This window comes from Brachypodium distachyon, chromosome 3 (genome assembly GCF_000005505.3).
Source record: "Brachypodium distachyon strain Bd21 chromosome 3, Brachypodium_distachyon_v3.0, whole genome shotgun sequence".
In the NCBI taxonomy this organism is placed as follows: domain Eukaryota; kingdom Viridiplantae; phylum Streptophyta; class Magnoliopsida; order Poales; family Poaceae; genus Brachypodium; species Brachypodium distachyon.
In genome coordinates, this window is record NC_016133.3 from 24,176,805 (window position 1) to 24,196,696 (window position 19,892).

The 19,892-nt window shown below is 47.4% G+C and overlaps 1 protein-coding gene across 2 annotated transcripts; it reads right to left on the minus strand.

The window, feature by feature from the left end:
* Nucleotides 1-15,108: 15,108 nt before the first annotated feature.
* On the minus strand, nucleotides 15,109-19,165 carry LOC100836468 (pentatricopeptide repeat-containing protein At5g64320, mitochondrial). Of its 2 annotated transcripts, XR_002964344.1 has the most exons (3): nucleotides 17,069-19,165; nucleotides 16,918-16,981; nucleotides 15,109-16,585 (listed from the first exon to the last, which is right to left on the minus strand). XR_002964344.1 is itself a non-coding variant. In XM_010238259.3 (2 exons), exon 1 carries the CDS (start codon nucleotides 19,104-19,106, stop codon nucleotides 17,085-17,087), a length of 2,022 nt encoding a protein of 673 aa, XP_010236561.1. In that variant the 5' UTR covers nucleotides 19,107-19,165; the 3' UTR covers nucleotides 16,715-16,981; nucleotides 17,069-17,084. The 2 variants fall into 2 exon arrangements, 1 of the variants encoding a protein (XP_010236561.1); XM_010238259.3 differs by lacking the exon at nucleotides 15,109-16,585 and having other exon boundaries at nucleotides 16,715-16,981.
* Nucleotides 19,166-19,892: the final 727 nt, after the last annotated feature.

The following is a 19,892-nucleotide window of genomic DNA, read 5'->3' on the forward strand; positions in this document are numbered from 1 at the left end:
TCTGATTTACCAGTATCCAGCACCAGCTCCCTTTCAATGGACTTTGAAATCTGCATGTCTGTCTAAGCAAAAATTCTTCTTCTCGCTTCTTATACAAGATATTTTGAATGCAAGCGATCTTATGACCAGGAAAAATTTCTTTGTTGAAAGGAACTCATGTGTTCTCTGCGACGACAACACGAATAAAACCATGGAAGATCTTGTTTTTTGCTTGCTCTTTTAGTCAGCACTTCTAGTGGCGTCTTGGATTAGAATGGGACACCAATCAAGACATTCTCAACATGCTCATTTAGGCTGGACAGCTATATCACGACATATCATGCTATAAGGAAGTTCTAATACGATGCTGGAGCTTATGGAATCATAGGAATAAGATTATCTTTGGAGGCGTAATTCGATACGACCCCCTCGGCGTACCTCATGGGGTTTCCATGGCCCCGCGACTTAAGTCAGGCCCCCGTAGGTATAGCCCGCCGTAAGCCCATATCCCAGCCCTGTATAACCCCGTAGTCGCGAACGTATTCGTCTACGGCGTCAAGGTAACCCGCCCGCGAATGTAAATAGAAAAAAAGAAAAGAAAAGGAAATGAAAACAAAAACAGAAATGGCAGGATCAACGCCACGAATCGCGCACGCAATACATTCTCGGCTGGCGGTTTCCAAAAAAAATCATGCGGCGGCCGCCATCTGCGATTTTGTCCGGCGGAAGTGATCCGACACCACCTCGCCATCCTTTTACACAGATCTCCGTGAAAACTCCGGCGGCCGGACACATATCTCGACGGAGTGGTCTCGTTCGACCAACCCTGCCGTGGTTCCTGCCTCCTCCGTTCGTCCGAAGGTAATGCCGTGCTTTCATGCTATTGGCGTCCACGCCAACCTCATGTAGGTTAGCCTAGCTAGCGCTATAGTTTAGCTCCGCCACCCCGGTAGCCACCTATACATTCTGGCTTTTTCATTATCAATAACATCGCAAGTTCATGTGGTTGTGCAGTGATGAGGTATGGAGGACGACAACGGATACGCGGGCGGGGATTCTAGTTCGGATAATGAATCTATGTCGTCTAGTCCTAGGAACGGGCCCTTTGGTGGCGAAGGAACCGATGACGGAAACGTGAGGCTTGAGCATGAATTAGGTGTTGATCATGAGCAGGTCGATCCTGCTGATTCGGACTACATGAGCGATGTAAGTTGTATACCTCGTTTCCTATTCATACCTGAAGCGATGAAAATACAAGGAACGTGACGCCAAGTTATGACGCGTATGGTTTCATTTCTTTTTACAGTCCATGATGGGCTCCGGCGATGAATAGGAATACATTGGGGATTTGGACATTGACATGGGGCTTGAAGAAGACCCTGAAGAATCGGAGGTTATTACAGGGTCCTACTTAGGAAGCACGAGTGAGGTACGTTGATCAGCTGTTACATGATGAAATGATATCGAGACTTATATATGTGTTTCACATTGTGTAGTTGCAAGACCATCTTCACGACGAAGAAGCGGGAGACTGCAATTTTAACATGAACATTGAACTTGACGAAGATCGGCATGTAGATACCGTTAGATAATGGAGATGTTTTTTTTATTCGGAAGATGCTGCTTACAGTTTCTACACCAACTATGCTAAAGAAAATGGATTCAGCATAAGAAGAGACAAGGTGAAACGAACCAAGAATGCTTCCGGACAAGTACGCTTAAGGCGTTTTGTCTGTTCGAGGGAAGGCAAACGTCATAAGATGTACTTTGCCAACCTGGGAGGCCGCTCGCAAAGGCTAAGGGCTGAATCTCGATGCAACTGCAAAGGGCATCTCGTTGTGAAGCTCGACCGTCAGCGTGGGGTTTGGGTTGTTGCATGGTTCGACGAGCTCAACAATCATATATTGGCCAAAGCGGATGAAGTCCCATTTCTTCGGTCGCATAGGAAAATCAAAGATTTTCAGAAAACAGAATTTTTAGCATTGGGAGCTGCTGGGGTTAGAAAGCACATGATCATGAGTAGCTTCATAAGCAAATACGGGAGATACAGCGAAGTGGGATTCGTGAGACGGGACATGTATAACATGTGTGCCAGAGAGAAGAGAAAGATGATTGAGAAGGGTGACGCGTCCACCTCACTCGGCATTATGCTCAGCAGGACGGACGATGATCCTGATTTTTTTCCGACTACCAGGCAGATGAGATGGGACGCCTGCGAAGCATGTTCTGGTGTGATTCGCAGTATGTCAGGACTATTAGGATTTCGGCGACGTCGTCGTGTTTGACAGTACCTACAAGATGAACCGGTATGGCATGCCATTCATTCCCTTTGTTGGTCTGAACAATCACCGTAAGACCACAGTTTTTGGGAGTGCCATCGTTTCAGACGAGACTGAAGAAACGTACGTATGGCTACTCCAAACATTCTTGAGAGCCATGTGTCAGAAGAAACCGAAGGCTGTGATCACTGATGGTGACACTTCTATGATCAGGGCTATTGGGGCCGTCCTCACAGGCGTATGGCACCGTCTATGTTCTTGGTACATAGAGAAAAACATGAAGAAGCGCGTTAGTTTCAAATCAACAAAAGAGTTCCGGTCTCTCTTATACAACACCACTTCAGAAGACACATTCGAAGACAGGTCGAACGCGTTTGTTCCGAAATTGCGGACAGAAAGAACAGAACCATGGCTGAGGAGGATCTACAGAAAGAAAAGACCGTGGGCCACCTCCTATCTCTCGGGAGGATTTTTTCTAGGTATGAAAAGCAATCAGAGAAGTGAAAGTCTGAACTCATGCCTCCACCTTCACCTTGACTTCGGAATGACTCTCGTCGATTTGATAGTGCACTATGAGAACGCAACTGTTCGTATCCGCGAGACAGAGGCAAGTGATGACTGCAGCTGTTCTCAGACACTAGCTGTGGCAGTTACAAACTATAAGGCGATCGAGGTGGCCGCTTCACGTGTGTTCACTCCGGCAAACTTTTATATGGTGCAGAAAGATCTCAAGAATATTGGTGGCCTACAAGTGTTGGATGTACACGACGGAGATCCTCGCCGTTTCATCATAGGATGGAAAAACAACAACAGGTACAGGTTCGCCGTGGACTACACACTTGGAAGTTCTGAAGAAATTATCAAGTGCAGCTGTCGTAGGATGGCTCGTAAGGGTCTCCCTTGCAAGCATATCCTCTACATACTAAAGGTATTGAAATTGGAATAAATTCCTCAGTGTTGTGTTCTTCCATGCTTTTCGAAAAGGGCCAGGCATGGAGTGCCCGCGAGGCGAAACAGCGATCTATTTGCATGGGAATGGTCCGGAGCAAGGGAGCGGAAACGATACAGCGAGCTTAGCATATTAGGCTCGGAGGCTTTCCACGTCGCGTGCAATGATCGGGTCATGTTCAGTGAGATGAAAGGATTCTTGAAGAACATGATATCGAAGAAACAAGCTGGGGGCAAGAGATTCTTCGACGAAGAAGATGGTAAGAAACAGAAATCACACACCCATTGATTGGCGATCCCGTCAAAGTTTGTACCAAAGGAACGCCCAAGCAGAAGACAAAATTTCGGCCCGGTCAGAACTCGCCCGTAACGAAAAATGCCCGGCCACTTGCATACGACGAGCGAACCAAACCGCAGGTGTGCAGCGCCTGCAAGCTTCCAAGCCATAACATACGCAACAAAGTATGCAAACTACATCCGTCGTAAGGGCCTTCAGACATCACTAATCATCAATACATTTTGTACTGAATTACTTTGTTGCTGAATTTTTGCCGTATCTTTTTGTGTAGCAAGGCGGATGGGAACTAAAAGGGCAGGGCCGGCGTGCATCTTTTTTTTAAAATTTCAATGATGTATATTTTATGAACTTTATTGTACTCTTATATTTCGAGTGGTCATGTAGCCTGTCATGAGCGGATAAGAATGTAGCATAATGTAGCGTACTTAGTTAATTGGGGTGTCATTTTATGCCGGTCAGGCCGCCCCTAAACTGGCGAGGTGCGACTAAACGACACCATCTCCCTCATCACGGCCCAAACACGCGCGGCCCACAGGCGCGCGTGCAGTGCTTGCGGCCTTTCCCTCGTCGTGGCCCAACACGCGCGGCCCACAAGCACGCATGCAGTGATATGCCTTTGTTTAGTCCCACCTCGCCAGTTTCGGGGCGGCATGACCGGCATAAAAGGGTCCGTCGTCACCAACGGGTTAGGATCAGTGCCGTCGATTGCAGTTTAAATCGGCTATGCAGATTACATAAACAAAAATAAATTAAAGAGAAATTAAACTATTTATTCGCCAACACAGCCATTTTTTTGAGGATTCATATATGTTTAAATCTCGGATGCGACATTTAAGCGGCAATGGAAATAGGAATTTAAACGACAATAGAAATACGAATTTCACTCAAACATTTCGGTTTATTACATGTTCGAACAAAATTACTAAATTAAACCTAATCTAATAAACTCCAACTAAAATCGTTGTCGCCGCTGCCGTCAGAGACCGGCTCGTCCTCCACCTGGACGAACCCGGCACAGTTACTGGTGGCGCCGCCGCCGCCGCCGCGTCCCGCCGCTTGCATCTCCTCCCAGTCGCACGACGTCCAGGCGAGCGCCTCTTCCTCAGTCATCCAAGGCGGCTCCACCGCGGAGAGTGCCATGGCGGCCTGGTAGCCCGGGAACTCCTCGGGAACCCCGGGAGCCACGAGCAACATCTCCACGCCACGCTCCTGCGCCCACCACGGCGCCGGCTCCTCCAGGGCGGGCGTGCCAGGCGACAGCGGCGGCGGCGGCCCGTCGCAGATGACGATGCCGTGTGCCGGGCGCGCCGCAGGCCGCTTCTTCACGGCCATCTTCTTGCGTCGCGGGGACAGCCCGTCGGACCGGCAGGCGGCACCGGCGGGATCCCCACCCCGCCGACGCTGAGGTGCCACCCCAAAGGGAGGCGCATGTCTGGCGGTGTCGGGTAGCCGGCCTGGTACAGCACGACGGCCTGCTCGGACAGCAGCGTGTGCGGGAAGAACCCGTTCACCGTTGCCTCGTCCGTCCGGCGGCTGCTGCCGCTGCGTCCCCACCCGTTGCCGTTGCCGCTGCCAAACTTGGTCGCGAGGGAGAGAGAGGTGAGATGTAGAGAGAGGCGCAGGGGGGAGAGAGAGGCGAGATGGCGGTGTGAGGATCGGCGAGGGAGGCGACGGGCCGGGGAGGCGAGAGGGCGGGTGGGCGCTATAACGCCGGCGTGGGAAACACGCGACGGGACGGCTCGCGGGGCATCTGGGAACCCGCGTGGCGACTGGTAGGGCGGATGCGTGGGAAACCGGCACAGACCACGACCGCTTTAACTCGCCCACCGATCGCGCGGCTATAGGGTACGTGATTGCATGCATGCAAAATCCTACGTACCCATTTGTCTTCCTTTTGTCTTTTCATTTGCAAATTTTTATAATTTGGTCAGAATTCGGCGTTGTTTTTGCCTGATTTCATATCCGAATTTTTCCGAAAACACGAAACCAAGTGGCCGGTCGTTGTTTATAGGGATACGCTAGCATGGAAAACAAATTTGGTCCAATTCCGAGGATGTCGAAAAATCGGACCCCCTTCTGAAATGACGTTTGATGTAACCCAAACGCTCTCTCCGAAGCAACTCCGTTTTTTCGACCGTCTCCGAATGTCCTCGTTTTTTTACACGGAATCTAGGACACCGAAGATGACACTTGAACACGGTTTCCGGATTTTTCCAATTTTTTTGAATTTTCTACGGTTTTTACGAGTTTGGTCATAATTCGGCGGTTTTTGCCTGATTTCATATCCGAATTTTTTTCGAAAATACGAAACCAAGTGGCCGGTCGTTGTTCATAGGGATACACTAGTATAGAAAACAAATTTGGTCCCATTCCGAGGATGTCAAAAAATCCGATCCCCTTCCGAAATGACGTTTGATGTTAACCCAAACGCCCTCTCCCAAGCAACTCCGTTTTTTCGACCGTCTCCGAATGTCCTCATTTTTTTACACGGAATCTAGGACACCAAAGATGACACTTGAACACGGTTTTTAGATTTTTCCAACTTGTTTGAATTTTCTAAGGTTTTACGAGTTTGGTCATAATTCGGCAAGCAAGCAGATCCTTTCTGGCTGTGAGAGTTGATGGGCGCCAAAGTATGTAGATCTCAAAGGTGGCCGGTGAAACGGGTAAGAAGCGGATCGTCATGCCTACGGATTTCCCGAGCTGATAATAAGCACTCCATGATTTACGTCCTGGTAGTTACCTTAATGCTCGCACGTACGGCGTGATGATGGATACCGGTTTGGACCAAAGTAGCCGGCCCGTACTGGATGGACCGGCCCAGCTACGATAATAAAAAAAAAGAGCCCATTGCGTGTCAGATACTGGGCGAACCGGCCCATCTATGATAACCATCCAATTTAAATGAATTTGAAATTGTGCATTAAGAAATTTAAATATGTGATTAATAAATCACTATATATTGACACTCTGGCAAAGAATTTACAATTTTGTAACATTATTTTTTGAATTTGAAATTCAAAAAATATGAAAACATCTTCAAATTGAAAAAGCTTTTGCATTCACGCAATACACACCGAATATGGTAAGTGCACCAAATTTCGCAAGATTTCAGTAAAGTTAAGAAGTCAAAATCTGAAAATGCCTTAATATCTCAAACATCTCCAAGAGGTGTTTCAGAAACAACTCAGAGTCTTGTTGTGTTTTCTACATGAAGTGCATTGTCAAATTGTGCATTGAGAAATTTAAATATGTGATAAATAAATCACTATATATTGACAATCTGGCAAACAATTCACAATTTTGTAACATTATTTTAATTTGACACATCAAATTTAAATGAATTTGAAATTCAAAAAATATGAAAACATCTTCAAATTGAAAATGATTTTGCATTCACGCAATACACACCGAATATGGTAAGTGCACCAAATTTCACAACATTTGGATAAAGTCATGAAGTCAAAATCTCAAAATGTCTTCATATCTCCAACATCTCTAAGAGGTGTTTCAGAAACGCCTCGGAGGCTTTTTGGGTTTTCAACATGAAGTGCATTGTCACATATTTATAATGTTTTTTTTTATGTGAGTAATGTGTCACTAAATATTGATAATTGAAATACTTCACAATTTTCTTACAAGTATTTCACATTATTAAGATTATTTTAATTTCTGACAAGAATTTCAATTTACCACCCGAAATTGAAATAATTCAAATGTTGTACGAAATAAAGCAAATTGGGTTATATAAAGTATTCATAAGACCGTAAAAAAAACTTAGCTATAGAATATGAGGAAATTTGGTTCAAATTGACCATATCAATTTACAGCCTAATTTACAAAACATATATTACTCATTTTTTTGTCCTTATTTATTAAATGAGCCTATCACGTATGCTAACAGCCGAGTCGCGCGGTCTTCCCGGCGGTTTCTAATGCCAGCAGAATCACGCGTCTTGACGGGCCGCAGTTTCCGCGCCGTCTGCAGTCGCGTCTCCCGGCGCTTTGTTGTTACCCGTGCATTAAGGCCCCAACCAACCTCGGAACGCATCCCTCCCCGTTAAAAGCCGCCCGCAGGCATAAATCAACGCCTCCACCGGAAACAAACCGCCTCGCATCCCCTCTTCCTCTCCCTCCTTCCTTCCCCGGCGAGAACCCATGGATACCAAGCCGCCGCCTTCTCCGCCGGCATCGCCTCAGCCACCGCCGCCGGCGCTGCCGAATTCACCCGCGGTACCCGTGCGCCGTTGGTCCAGACGAAGAATGCTGGAAGAAATGAATCTCCGGCTGGATCCTCTCCCCCACGGGGGACGCCAAACTCATCCAATTCCGAGGCGTGGAGTCTTCCCGCCCGAGCGTAACCAAGGCAGCCGCGGATTTCAGGAGCGTGTGGAGAGCGTCGGAGAATGCTCCGCGGGAAGCGACGGCGAGACCGACGCGGAGAGTACGCCGGCGCGGGAAGCGGCAGTGAGTGCACACTCGACGCAGCGACGGGCCTCCCGCCCGGAAGACGGAGCCGCTGTGGACAGTGAGGCGCCGACGCGTCCAACTAGTTTAGTATTATTATTTTATAAAGTTTAAAATAATTCATGTGTAATCTGCTCTCCGCACCTTATGTGGCCGTAACTGCCAGTATATTATTCCCGCTTTTAAATAATTGCAAGTGTTTGTGTATTAGTTATAGTTACTTCAATTTAAATAATTGCAATTGTTTGTGTATTAGTTCTACGTTACGTCGATTTAAATACTTGCAAGTGTTTATTTGAATATACGCGCGTTAAACTGCACCCCATGTGGCCGTAACTGTGCCGGGATATTATTTCCGCTTTTAATCTTACCCTGTCGGGGTTACGTCGTATTTCCTTAACCATGATTCACGCAATCAGACGAGGCGCTGCTATTGATTTTTATGCCGTTGACGGCGCCTAAACGGGCGAGGTGGGACTAAAACACCCCTTCCCCTGGCATAAGTGATAGTGCGCGGATGCTTTTGGGCCGCGACGCTCACATTTTACCTCGTCTCGGCTCAGAAGCGCGCGCGCATTGCTTGCGCCAGGGGAGGGGGTGTTTTAGTCCCACCTGGCCTGTTTAGAGGCGCCGTCACTGGCATAAAAGGGTTCGGCCACCCTCACAAATCAATAGTATCGGCTCTTCCTCTGTTGCATCTCCTTCAGCTCGTACCTTCTGAGACCTTCAGCGCTGATGCTTGAGCACCTCAGTGGGTACTAGGTGAGGGTGGTCCGCCCATGGGGGAGGCCAATCTTCTTTTTTTGGTTAGCAGTAGGCTCCACGCATGACAGGGTACAACGGTAGTTTTACGCATTCAACTGCATTTATTTCGGCAACGGGGTTTCCAATAACATAGCAATACACAACAAATAGAACAACACTTATGATATGATTCAGATAACGTCGGCTCAATGAACACCACATTAATAGAAACGTGTACATCATAAATAGTTCATGCAACCAACTTAACGATACTTATGTTCTTCAATCAAACTACTAAACTGTTTCAAACAACCACAATTCAGTAATAGCAAATAAAATACGACGAAAACTTTATGGTTCGATTCTCACTTCCTCCCCTTCTTCCTCCCCCTCCTCGCCTTCTTCTTGGAAGGCTCGGCGTGTGCATCCACCTCCTGGGCTTCAAGCTTCCTTAACAACACGCCGAACGCCTTGTGTTTTGCCACAATGTGAGGCGCCTTCTTAGACACACGCCCAGTGTCTTCGGCATGCTGCACCATGCTTTTGAAGTCGTTTGCGAGGCTCCTCTTGTAACGGTATTCGTACGCGCCATACTCCAGTGCATCGAGGACGTGACGGATTTTCGCATGAATCGATTTCTCCTCACTGCCGACATCCGAATCCTTTTCCTGCATAACATCAACAAGCATATGTTACTACCGAAGATCGGCGTTACACAAAAATTAACTCACGACGGATACTTGAAAATAATTGCAAAACAAAAAAGTTCAGCCTCCCCATAGGCGCACCACTCTCACCTAGTACCCACTGAGGTGCTCAAGCATCGACGCTGAAGGTCTCGGAAGGTACCAGCTGAAGGTGATGCAACAGAGGAAGAGCCGCTGCTATTGATTTGTGAGGGTGGACGAACCCTTTTATGCCGGTGACGGCGCCTCTAAACGGGCGAGGTGGGACTAAGCCACCCCCTCCCCTAATTTGTACCTAAGATTTGTGCGCGGACGCTTTTGGTCGCGCGGAGATTCGTGCGCTTGTTTTTTTTCCCTCTGGCCAGGCTAGTATGCGGCCTGTGTTCTGTTTGGGCTTCGGAGCCACGTTTGTTCTGGGCTTTTCGTGGGGCCTCAGGGGAGGGCGGGCGGGCGGGGGGTGGGGTTGATTGACGGGGAGGACGTGTTGTTTCCTTCTTCATCTCGCTTTCGAGTTTGGGGACGGGGTGCGGGAAGAGGGAGAACCGTCGGCAGAGTTCCTGTGTGTTGCGCCTATCTTGGCAGATTGCTCCGCCAGCTCCCGAATCGTGGTAAAGTCTCTTCCGCCCCAGCACCGCTCTGTCTGTGTAGGGATGTGTGTCTAGGGTTTGGTCGTTTTTTTTGTTTGCATATGTGATTCGATAGAGGGGTTGTTAGATCGCAGGTTGCTTTGTTTGATTACTGTTTACGTGTTGCAGATACCACCCTAGATAAGATATACACACCGTTTTAGATTGCCGGATCACGGGTTGCTTTGTGTTTTTCCAGAAAGTATCATTGATGTATACGCGCCGTTTTTATTGTTTTTTTTCCTGTGAGTGTTCTGCTCTTAACCTACGTGTTTTCCTTGTGGAGTTCATGGCGCGCCCTCTCAATGAGTGCAACAAGTTCAATGTACTGTGCAAACGCCCTGAGGCTTGCCATTTAGCCTTCACAATCACCATGGTTCAGTGTGAAAAATGTGAAAATTCACTCAAACACTCATTAGTGGCGGTTCTTTCATCCAGGCCCGCCACTGATAACTATCTCCTTAATTGGGCCGGCCCAACATTTTCTAGGGTTTGTGTGGGCGGTATAAATACCTACTCTCTTCCTCCCTCTCCCTATCTCAGTGTCGCCTCCAACTCCCCCACTATCTCTCCTCGAGCCCCCTCTTCTCCCTCAATCTCTCCTAGCTCGCGCACGCCACCAGCTCTCGATCTCCCTCTCCCTGTAGCCCGCTGGTCTCCCTCTCCCTCTTCCTCGTGCCGGCCAGCCCCGCACGCTGCCAACGGCCGCCGTCCTCGAGCCCTTCCGCTATCGTCGCCCTCTGCGCGAGCTCGCCGAGGCTCCTCCTCCCCGCCGCCATCTACAGTGGCGCCATCGGATCCCCCGAGCCGCCTCCGTTGGAGCCGAGGAGGGCGTCGCCGAGCCGTCGGTAAGTTCCCTCTCTCCCTCTTCGTTCTCTCTCAGGCTCTCTTTTCTCTCTCTCATGCTCTCTCTCTGCAGCCGGAGGGAGGCGCCGTCGCCACCGACGAAGAACTGCACGCGAGGAGGAAGTTTCGGCTCCGGCCCGCCTCGACCGCACGGATCCGGCGTTCACGGCCACGACCAAGGACCGCCGCTGCCATGGAGGGCGATGCGGCTGAATCCGGCGAGGGAGAGCTTCGGATTTTTTTTTGTTATTTCTTTGCGTTTTTTACTGCTGTAATCCATGATTTGGGGTGCTTAATATGTGATTTGGGATTTTTCATTCGGCCACAATCAAAATATTCCGTCTTGTGGCCGGCTTTTTTTTTAAATCGCGAAATATGTATTAGTGTCGGTCGTTGGTGTCAACCGCTACTGATGATGACATCATTAGTAACAGGTAGAACGACCGTTACTGATGATGCATCATCAGTAACAGGAAGTTAGTGACGGGCGGGACGCCCATTAGTGATGCACTTTTTTGACCGTTACTGATGACCTTTTCTGTACTAGTGTGCCATTTCCGTGGGCCAAGCTGCCATGCTGTCGGCCTCCTAAGGCCATGTGTAGCGTAGTGAAAAACCGGGTGCTAGGTGCTAAGAAAAAAAGGTTGGGTTCCATCTTCATTAAAAAACATTTGTGCTACAGCCGATGGGTTTCAGTTTGGCCGTACGAGAGTAGCAGGTGGGGAAGTAGATGGATCGGAGAATAAAATAAGTCTGACTGTTGGGTCCAAGAACGAGGTGCTAAGGGCATATAACACTAGAGCTTTTTATGCTCCGTTGGTACCTGTGTACGTGGCAGTGTTAAGAAATTGGCACACTGCTCAGTGCGCTGAGAGCACAGACTCCTCCACTCCATGTAAGACCTCGGGACCAGAATTATGCAATTTAGCCCCAAATTGCTAATCTTTGCATAATTCAAGCATCAGGTTCTTAACCTACAATGAACACTTCAACCCAGAACATAAGAGAGTAATAACAAAGCTCATACAAGGAGCAGAATAACAATTTTTACAGAGAGAGGACACATGTCCCAACATTACATCATTACATCATTACATCAGCGGAAGTCGAACATATGGCCGAGTACGGACAAGAATACAACATGGCCTGAAGAGGACGCAAGCTGGAAGGAAACCCGCCACGAGTCTCAGAATCCTGATCTGGATCTCCTGGCTGAACATCGAATCCAACATCGTGCTCCACGAAGCGACGGCTCACCTGCTCTGCTGGAACCTCTGAAAAAAACAACGTTGCAAAGCAACTGAGTACAAAGTACCCGCAAGACTTACGGAGAGAGCTAATCTAATTGTGTAACATGTCTCAAAGGAAGGATATTGTGGGGTTATGCAGCAACAAAAATATCTTAAGAGACAAACTAATAACAACGTCTAATGAGAGGATGAGAAGCGTCTAACAGGTGCAAGTGATTAACCTATTTACTAAACACCAAACAACACAATCCTTTTATCACCCCCTCGACACCCTGTGAGGAAACAATCCAAAGGAAACTCACACTTAAGCAGTTTTAGCATGTCCATGAAATCACTAATTACTAGTCAAGTTGATGAGATTAAGTTGGCGAAAGTTCTCTATGATCAAGTAATGAGCTCCAAGTCGTCCATAACGGCAGACACGACTTTCAGAAAGATTTATTCCTGCAGGGTGCACCAATTTACCTGTACACGTTCGTCCAACCCTTGATGCCACTAAATGGAACACACGGAAAAGCATGTGCCGGCAGAATTGAGCGACACGACGTTTCCCAACTCCACAACTAATGCAGGGGACCACTCAACCGAGTCTAACCCGAAACGAGAGCCCGGCCGAAGCGTCGCACGAACTCAGGAGTTGCGTGGACAACTGGTAGTGGTTCAGGGCCGCGCAGGATGACCAACCCAACTATGCCGCAATCCTATATGAATGCAAAAGTCACCAACAAGTCTCCAACACACTCTGCGTGTATGCAAATGCCAAATGGAAAGCCCGAACTCTGTGGCCCCTGGAAGAGCGATGAATCAGGTACTAAGTTTAGGGGGACCCATATATTCTTCCACGAGCGATTAGGGCGATGTTTCTTGGATCAACGAAAACGAGAACTCAGTCTTTAGGTCAGCCCAAAGGGAACAAATCACCAATGCCAAATGGCACGGCCTCCCATCGTTGCCTTGATACAGTTTTATATCATATCACAGTTTTAATATTGTAATTAAAACATAAAGTAGCATGTGGATGTAGCAATTGTGGAACCCAAGTAAGGGCACTAGACTCGCAACCTACGCAGGACACCTAATGACCAAGTAGTGCAACCAACAAGCATGTGACATGGTATTAGGACAAGTAACAAGACAAATATGGCAATAAGTAGAGCTCACTAATAAGCTACGCAATCCTAAAGGCATCGTGACAAAACTGAGATCGTAACTTAATGCAAGATTAAGGGGGAGGTAATAGGTATAATCAACATGGTCAAGAAATGGCTGCTTGCCTGGAGTACTCAATTGCCCGGAACTGAGTAAAAATCCTGGAAGAAAAACACAAAGTAGTAGTCGTCGTCGTAGGAACCGGACTAACGCGGAAGAACCAAATACACAACATAGAAGGAAAGTATAAGCATACAAGATACACATGGTAATTTAATATGTGCAACCAAAGAATAATGATGCATGGCATTTTAACAGCAAGTGAGTTGATACTCTAGTCATATTAAATGGATTGGAATTCCTAAAGCAATGGAATTCCAACTCCATATGCATTAATTAGATGTTTCACATTAAACAGCAGGTTCATGTTGTTCAAACATGAATGAGAATGCAATGAACAAATTCATTAGATCTTGCTGATCAAAATGCATATAAGGTTTGCCAATTTTGGAGTTAGGAAACAACTTGTATGAATTAAACAAGTTTCAAATGAATTTAAACTACTATTTAAACATATTTGAATTTATCATGTTCAAATTGGAAAACTGATGACATGAACAGATTCCTCCTATTTTACTGATCAATTTACATAGAGTTTGCATGAATTGGACAAGATATGAATTAAACAAGAACAAGCAATAATCTGGAATTTTAAACCAGGGAAAAGAAAACACATAACGCAGCAGCTACTCAGGTGCAGCTAGCTCGTGCGGTTGACAGCAGGCCCGGGAGATGATGCTGCGCTAACTGGGCGAGGCTAGCCCCAAGCTGGCTGCCCGCGGTCACTGACCAGCGGGTCCCACCTGTCAGTGCCAGTCAAAGAAAGAAAAAAGTTGGGCTTTTTAAGCCTGAGATGGGAATTGAACTCAGGTGGCTCAGATCTGAACAGAGCTAACGGAAGAGGGAGCTAGCCAATCGGGACAGCCACCAGATCTTTGTATGTCAGGGGCGCACAGCTAGTTAATGTAACAGAAAGACAGGACCTTCGGCTGCACGCAGCCGCCACGGGAATTGCAGCGGCGCCGGCGACCAAAGGAGCGGCGGTGAGGGCTAAGCATCGGCGGGAAAGCACGAGCGTGCGGGGCAGTTCTATATGGCACGAAGGCCATCACAGGTTCGTTAGAGAATCGACGGCGCGAGCAGCAGCTCGCCGGAGCACACGAGCGTGACCAGAGCAGCACAGGGCTCCAAAACGTGAACGGGAAGAAGCAGTAGAGAGAGGAGCTCACCACGAATCCATAGGAGGAAGATGATGAGGTTTAGGTGGACGACTCGCCGGAATTTTGCCAGGGAAGCGGCGGCGGCTCGGGAGAGGGAGATTGGCCAAGGTTGGCTGGGGTTTGGTTGGGCCGGCCGAGGTAAGGAGGTAGGCTTTTTCCTTTTTCTTTATCCTTTTCTATTTCAAATCAAGTTTGGAAATTAAAGAAATAGAAAAAAATAAAGAAAGGTCCTTTATGCAAATTCAAATCTGTCCTTTATGGAAATTAGAGAAACACAAAAATAAAAGAAAGGTTAGAGAAGTTTTAGAAAAGGTTTGAAAAGCTGTTGTTTGAAAAGTGGATTACAAAAATAGAGGGAGAAAGGGTTGGGTTTGATTAATCCCAAGAATAATTTGTAAAGACAAAGTTGGCTTCATAAATAATTTAAGGTTGCACTTTGCCACCTTTGAAAAATAAGCAAAACTATTTTAGGTTTTGTAAAGCACATGAAAAGACAAAGCAAAAGAAGCAACAAGTTTTATGCAAGTGATTAACATTTCATGTGACATGATGCTAATGACATGGCAAAATGTTGATGATGATATGAGCGTGACATGATGATGACAAAATTAAATTACAAAACAGTCCAAAAGGGCTTAAAATGAAAAGTGTTGCTCTTGGGCTGTTACACTCCACCTACGACTACAAGAGAGTGGCGGCACTTAGGTCTTGAGCCAAGCTCTAATAGTTTGCTGAACCCGAGATTTTTTGACAGGGGTAACGTTTAGCTCTAGAGCCGAGCTCGCGCCGAACTTATAACGAATCGACGTCAAGAGCCCAAGCAGTTGCCTTATCAGCATGGTTTCTCTTCATATTGTATTTTGTTCAACTATCAAGGTATTAATCCAGTATGAATCAGGTTCCTTGACCAATTCATGCAGTAACTAGAATATTGGTAAGTTGAGAAGACAAAAAAAATTGCATAGATGAGACATACTATTTGCTGTATTACATAACACTGCACGTTGAAGTATAAATACTGGCCGAACGGAAAGCATCACATGTTTCAGGTACTATGTTTAGTGAGTAAAATGCATCGGAGGTTCTAAAACTATGCAAGTTAGGCTCGCTTGGTTGTTGGGTTAGTGGATGTGCAAGCTCACCCCGTAGGTTTAAGTCCTCAAGGATGGAAATTTAGGTTCGTATTTATACTGTAGGGACTTCCAAAGTTCCCTTTCAGAAAAACAGAAATGCAAGCTGTTTCAACTGGGTTCCGTAAGTATGAAAATGCATAACTAGGTCGTATTTGTGCATTAAGTGGTTCATCACATGTTGTCTAACCTGCCTGTGTGGCGCGTTAACTGATGCCACGTATGCTAATAATGGCACGCTAGCTAATCAGCTCATGTGAGAAATTTGCAGAAAGGACACTGAAAGTTATTTTACGCATTCCCCAGTCCCTCTCTCACTTTCCCCAATCAGAGCTCACAAACAATATAATTTACAGGGCCCTTTTTGCTAATCACAGCAACCGATTAGCTAGAGTGGAACTCTTAGGATCTTAGCCTAAATGGCATCAATCAACACCACACGGGGCAGGTCAGACCCAGGTAGGACCTGTGATGAACCACTCAATGCACAATTAGGACCTACATGTGCATTTCCATATTTATGAGACTTAGTTGACACGTCTTGCATAGTTTTACGACCTTCGATGCATTTTACTCTTGTTTTAACCAGAAAGTTTCCGCTTATGATTGACAAGCTTTCAGTCTGCAGTGTAGATCAAAATAATCCAATACCAGAGGCAAGGACTGCAGTTATTTAGCAGAGCTCCACCAGGGCATGAACATGGATCAGTTGTGCTACAGAGGTAGTTAGCACAAGAAAATTATCTTAACTCCGAATATGTATTTAAATATACCCTTGTTGATTAATAACATAACAGACTGATTCAAAAACAATTATAACAGATATAGACATCTATGGTTTCAACTTTCAACTGAGCAAGTGCTCCTGTTCTAGCGTCATGGCGATAGATACTCCGAAAGAACCTAAAGAAAATACAGGTGCAAATTTGAAAATAAGAATCAAGATTTTATAGAGTCCCCAAGAAAAACAACAGCATCCTCAATTTTATGTAACAGTTTTCGGAAAGAAACTTTCCAGAAATTTGCTACCTATTAGACAAAGAAAAAAATATACAGTCTAGACACAATGATATTTAGAAAAATCTGTGAACATGAATATGCTTGGTATCATAAGAGCCAACACCTTTTGTAATTTCCATGTAAGTAAACCCAGACTATGTCAACACGGATTTGCAAAACTGTATCGATCATCCACTAAACATACATACAGACTAACAGGAGGAGAAAATACATACCAGGTCAAGCACGGTGAAGACTATGATGGACGCCCATGATCTGCCATCTTGATGTTTACAACATCTGAAGTTGTGGAAATTCCGAAAGTCATGATAATGTCGGCTGTAATATACAATACAGAGGAGCAAAAACTTTTTAGTGTCCTTCAACCTCATGAGCTAAAATGCTAAGTGGATTTCCGAACAAAATTTTGCACCATAATTCCCCAAGTGCGCTCATTGGGTGTTATCCCACTAGTCACTGCTCTATTTAGTAGCATACTAGCATCATGAAGCAATCTTGCTTTACAGTGCCAACTAATGAGGATATTGTATGTAATAATATCAGCATGCACATCTTCATTGTGTAGCTTCTCTAGGAGATTCAAAGCAGCATGCATCCATCCCATTTTGCACAATCCGTTTATGAGTGTATTGTATGTGACAATATCAGGAGTAAGCTCTTGGTTTAACATCTCCTTCGAGAGCTCTAGTGCATCACGCACCCTTCTTGTCTTGCAGAGCTCACTAATCAAGAGGTTGTATGAAACATTATTTGGCTTAATGCCCTTCTCTGCCATTTCTGAAAGCAACATAATGCTCCGATCAACATTCCCATCCCTGCACAGCGCTTTTATCAGACCATTGTAGCTAACAATATCAAGTGAGCAACCATGAAGTACCATATCATTTGCAAGGCTTATGGCATCCTGCCAGCTTCCATTGCGCAACAGTGCATGAATGAGTGTATTATATGTTATTGCATTGGCGACAACACCCTCATGAAGCAAATTTTCAAATAGATACTCAGCCTCCTCCATCTGATTATTGTTGCACAGATGATAAATTATTGTATTATATGTGCAGATATCAGGCTTGTAACCTTGACTCTTCATCTCTTGCATGAATCTCATTGCATCATCCATCCGGCGATCCTTACATACTGCACATATCATTCCATTGTATCCTTCCAAATTCATACTCAGGCCTTTATCTGACATCACCTCCAGCATGGCTCTAATGTTATCCCACATGCCATTCCTGCAAAAAGAATGCAGCAAGATTGTGTATGTCACTATGCTTGGAGCAAAACCTTTATCCTCCATCTCTCTAAGCAACTTCATGGCCGAACCGAGCCTCCCAAGCTTGCAAAGCCCATGTATCAATATACTATAAGTGTGTGCATCTGGTGGGCAGCCTTTTGATCCCATTGTCTCATAGAGCTCTGCCGCCTCTTTTAGCTTCCCGTCCAAAAGACACCTGCCAATCACCGTGTTAAATAGCACGACATTCAACTCCGGCACCCGCCCAAGCATCGTTCGGGCCTCTTCCACCTGGCTTGCTAGGCACAGGCCCTTGAGAAGGAATCCGTATGTTATAGCGTTTGGTACGCATCCTCTTATCATCATCCTGTCCACGAGCCTAGCAGCCTCGCGCAGACGCCCGAGCGTGCATAGCCCATGGACAATGTCATTGAACGTGTTGACATCAGCAGAGCACCCCATGAGGAACATCTCGTCGAGGAGCGTGGCAGCCTCGTTAACCCCGCCCTGGGCACATAACGCATGTATGACTGTCTGATAGAGCACAGTGTCAGGCACACACCCATGCCGAGCCATACTGCGGAGCATCGTGAGCGCCTCATCGGCACGCCCAAGGCGGCAGAGCGCACGTGCAGCGATGCTGAAGGTGAAGGTGGTGGGTGGGACACGGTCCCTGTGGACCATCCGGCGGTAGAGGGAGAGCACATCGGTGTGGCAATCGGCCCTGGCAAATGCGGCGAGAACTGTGTTGTAGGAACGGAAGGAGGGAGAGACGGCAAAGCGGTGGGGCAATTGGTCAAGCAGGTGGAGCGCGCGGCCAGGGGCCAAGGACCGAAAGAGCGGAATGAGGAGGGACTCGCGGAGAGGAGGGACGCGGGAGGGAGGAAGGGATTCGAGGAGGAAGAGCGCGCGCTCGGGGTCTGCATTGGCGGCGGCGAGGAGGGGACGGAGCGGGAGAGATGAGAGGTCGGGGTGGGAGGCGGCATACCACTGGAGAAGGAGGAGGGAAGTTGCTGGGGACAGCGGGAGCGCAAGGAGGCGGGCGAGGCGGCGCGGAGTGAGCGGGCTGGAGGAGAGTGTGGAGCGAAGTCGGGAGAGGTCGAACGGGGCGAGCAGCTCCGGCCACGACGTCAAGGCGGCCGGGGAGTGTGGCGGGGACTCGCCCATGCTGACGCGTGGCAACCTCCGCAGTCTGGACTGGGATCACTTTTAGGAACCCAGCGGACCGGCGATTCGACCGGAAAAAATCGGAACCGACCCTCAATTTTTAGGAAACGGCGAATAAGATCATTCGCTCTTACCCGATAAAGAAAGCACCAGCCTCCTCTTTTTCTTCTTGTTCCCAATTCACTACTAAACAAGTTCTAACAAATTGACTAATTTCGATGAAATTTCTAAACAGTCGATGCTCTAATGCTCTGACGCCATGGCGCCGCTCCTCTGAGCCTGACGCCTTCCTATCGCCGCCGGCCATGTGGCCGGCGTCGATCACAGCCCCCGTGGGTCACCGGTGGTGACCTGTGCCACCAAAACTCACTTCGGTTCCCACACTATGATGGCGGCCATGGATCTCTCCACTACGGAGAAGCGACCTACACCACGCTCCGACTCTGTACTCTCTGCTCCGGATAGGAGGACTCTGCTGGATCTATCCATCTGAGAGCAAGCCCTGCGGAAAAGGATCACTGTTCCATTGGCGGCGGCACCCCTTGAGCCCCAGGCGAGGATTTCTCTGCATCATGGATTGGATCATCCAAAGGACACGGGTCTCGTCGTTGATCGCAGACCTGGGGAGGCACTAAAACAGGAGCTTCGGAGTCGTTGGCGCCTTCCTATCATGGTCCCGGCATCCGATCGACCAGACTTCTTCATGGTGGCATCATTTGGGCGCAGCAAGTTCCGCCTCACAGAAACCTCGGTGAGCAATCTCCTCAATGTCCGTCCTCGCGGGGG

Excerpts from the sequence above, each read along its gene's own strand:
- LOC100836468 (XM_010238259.3), bottom strand. The coding sequence starts at position 19,106 with ATGGGCGAGTCCCCGCCACACTCCCCGGCCGCCTTGACGTCGTGGCCG.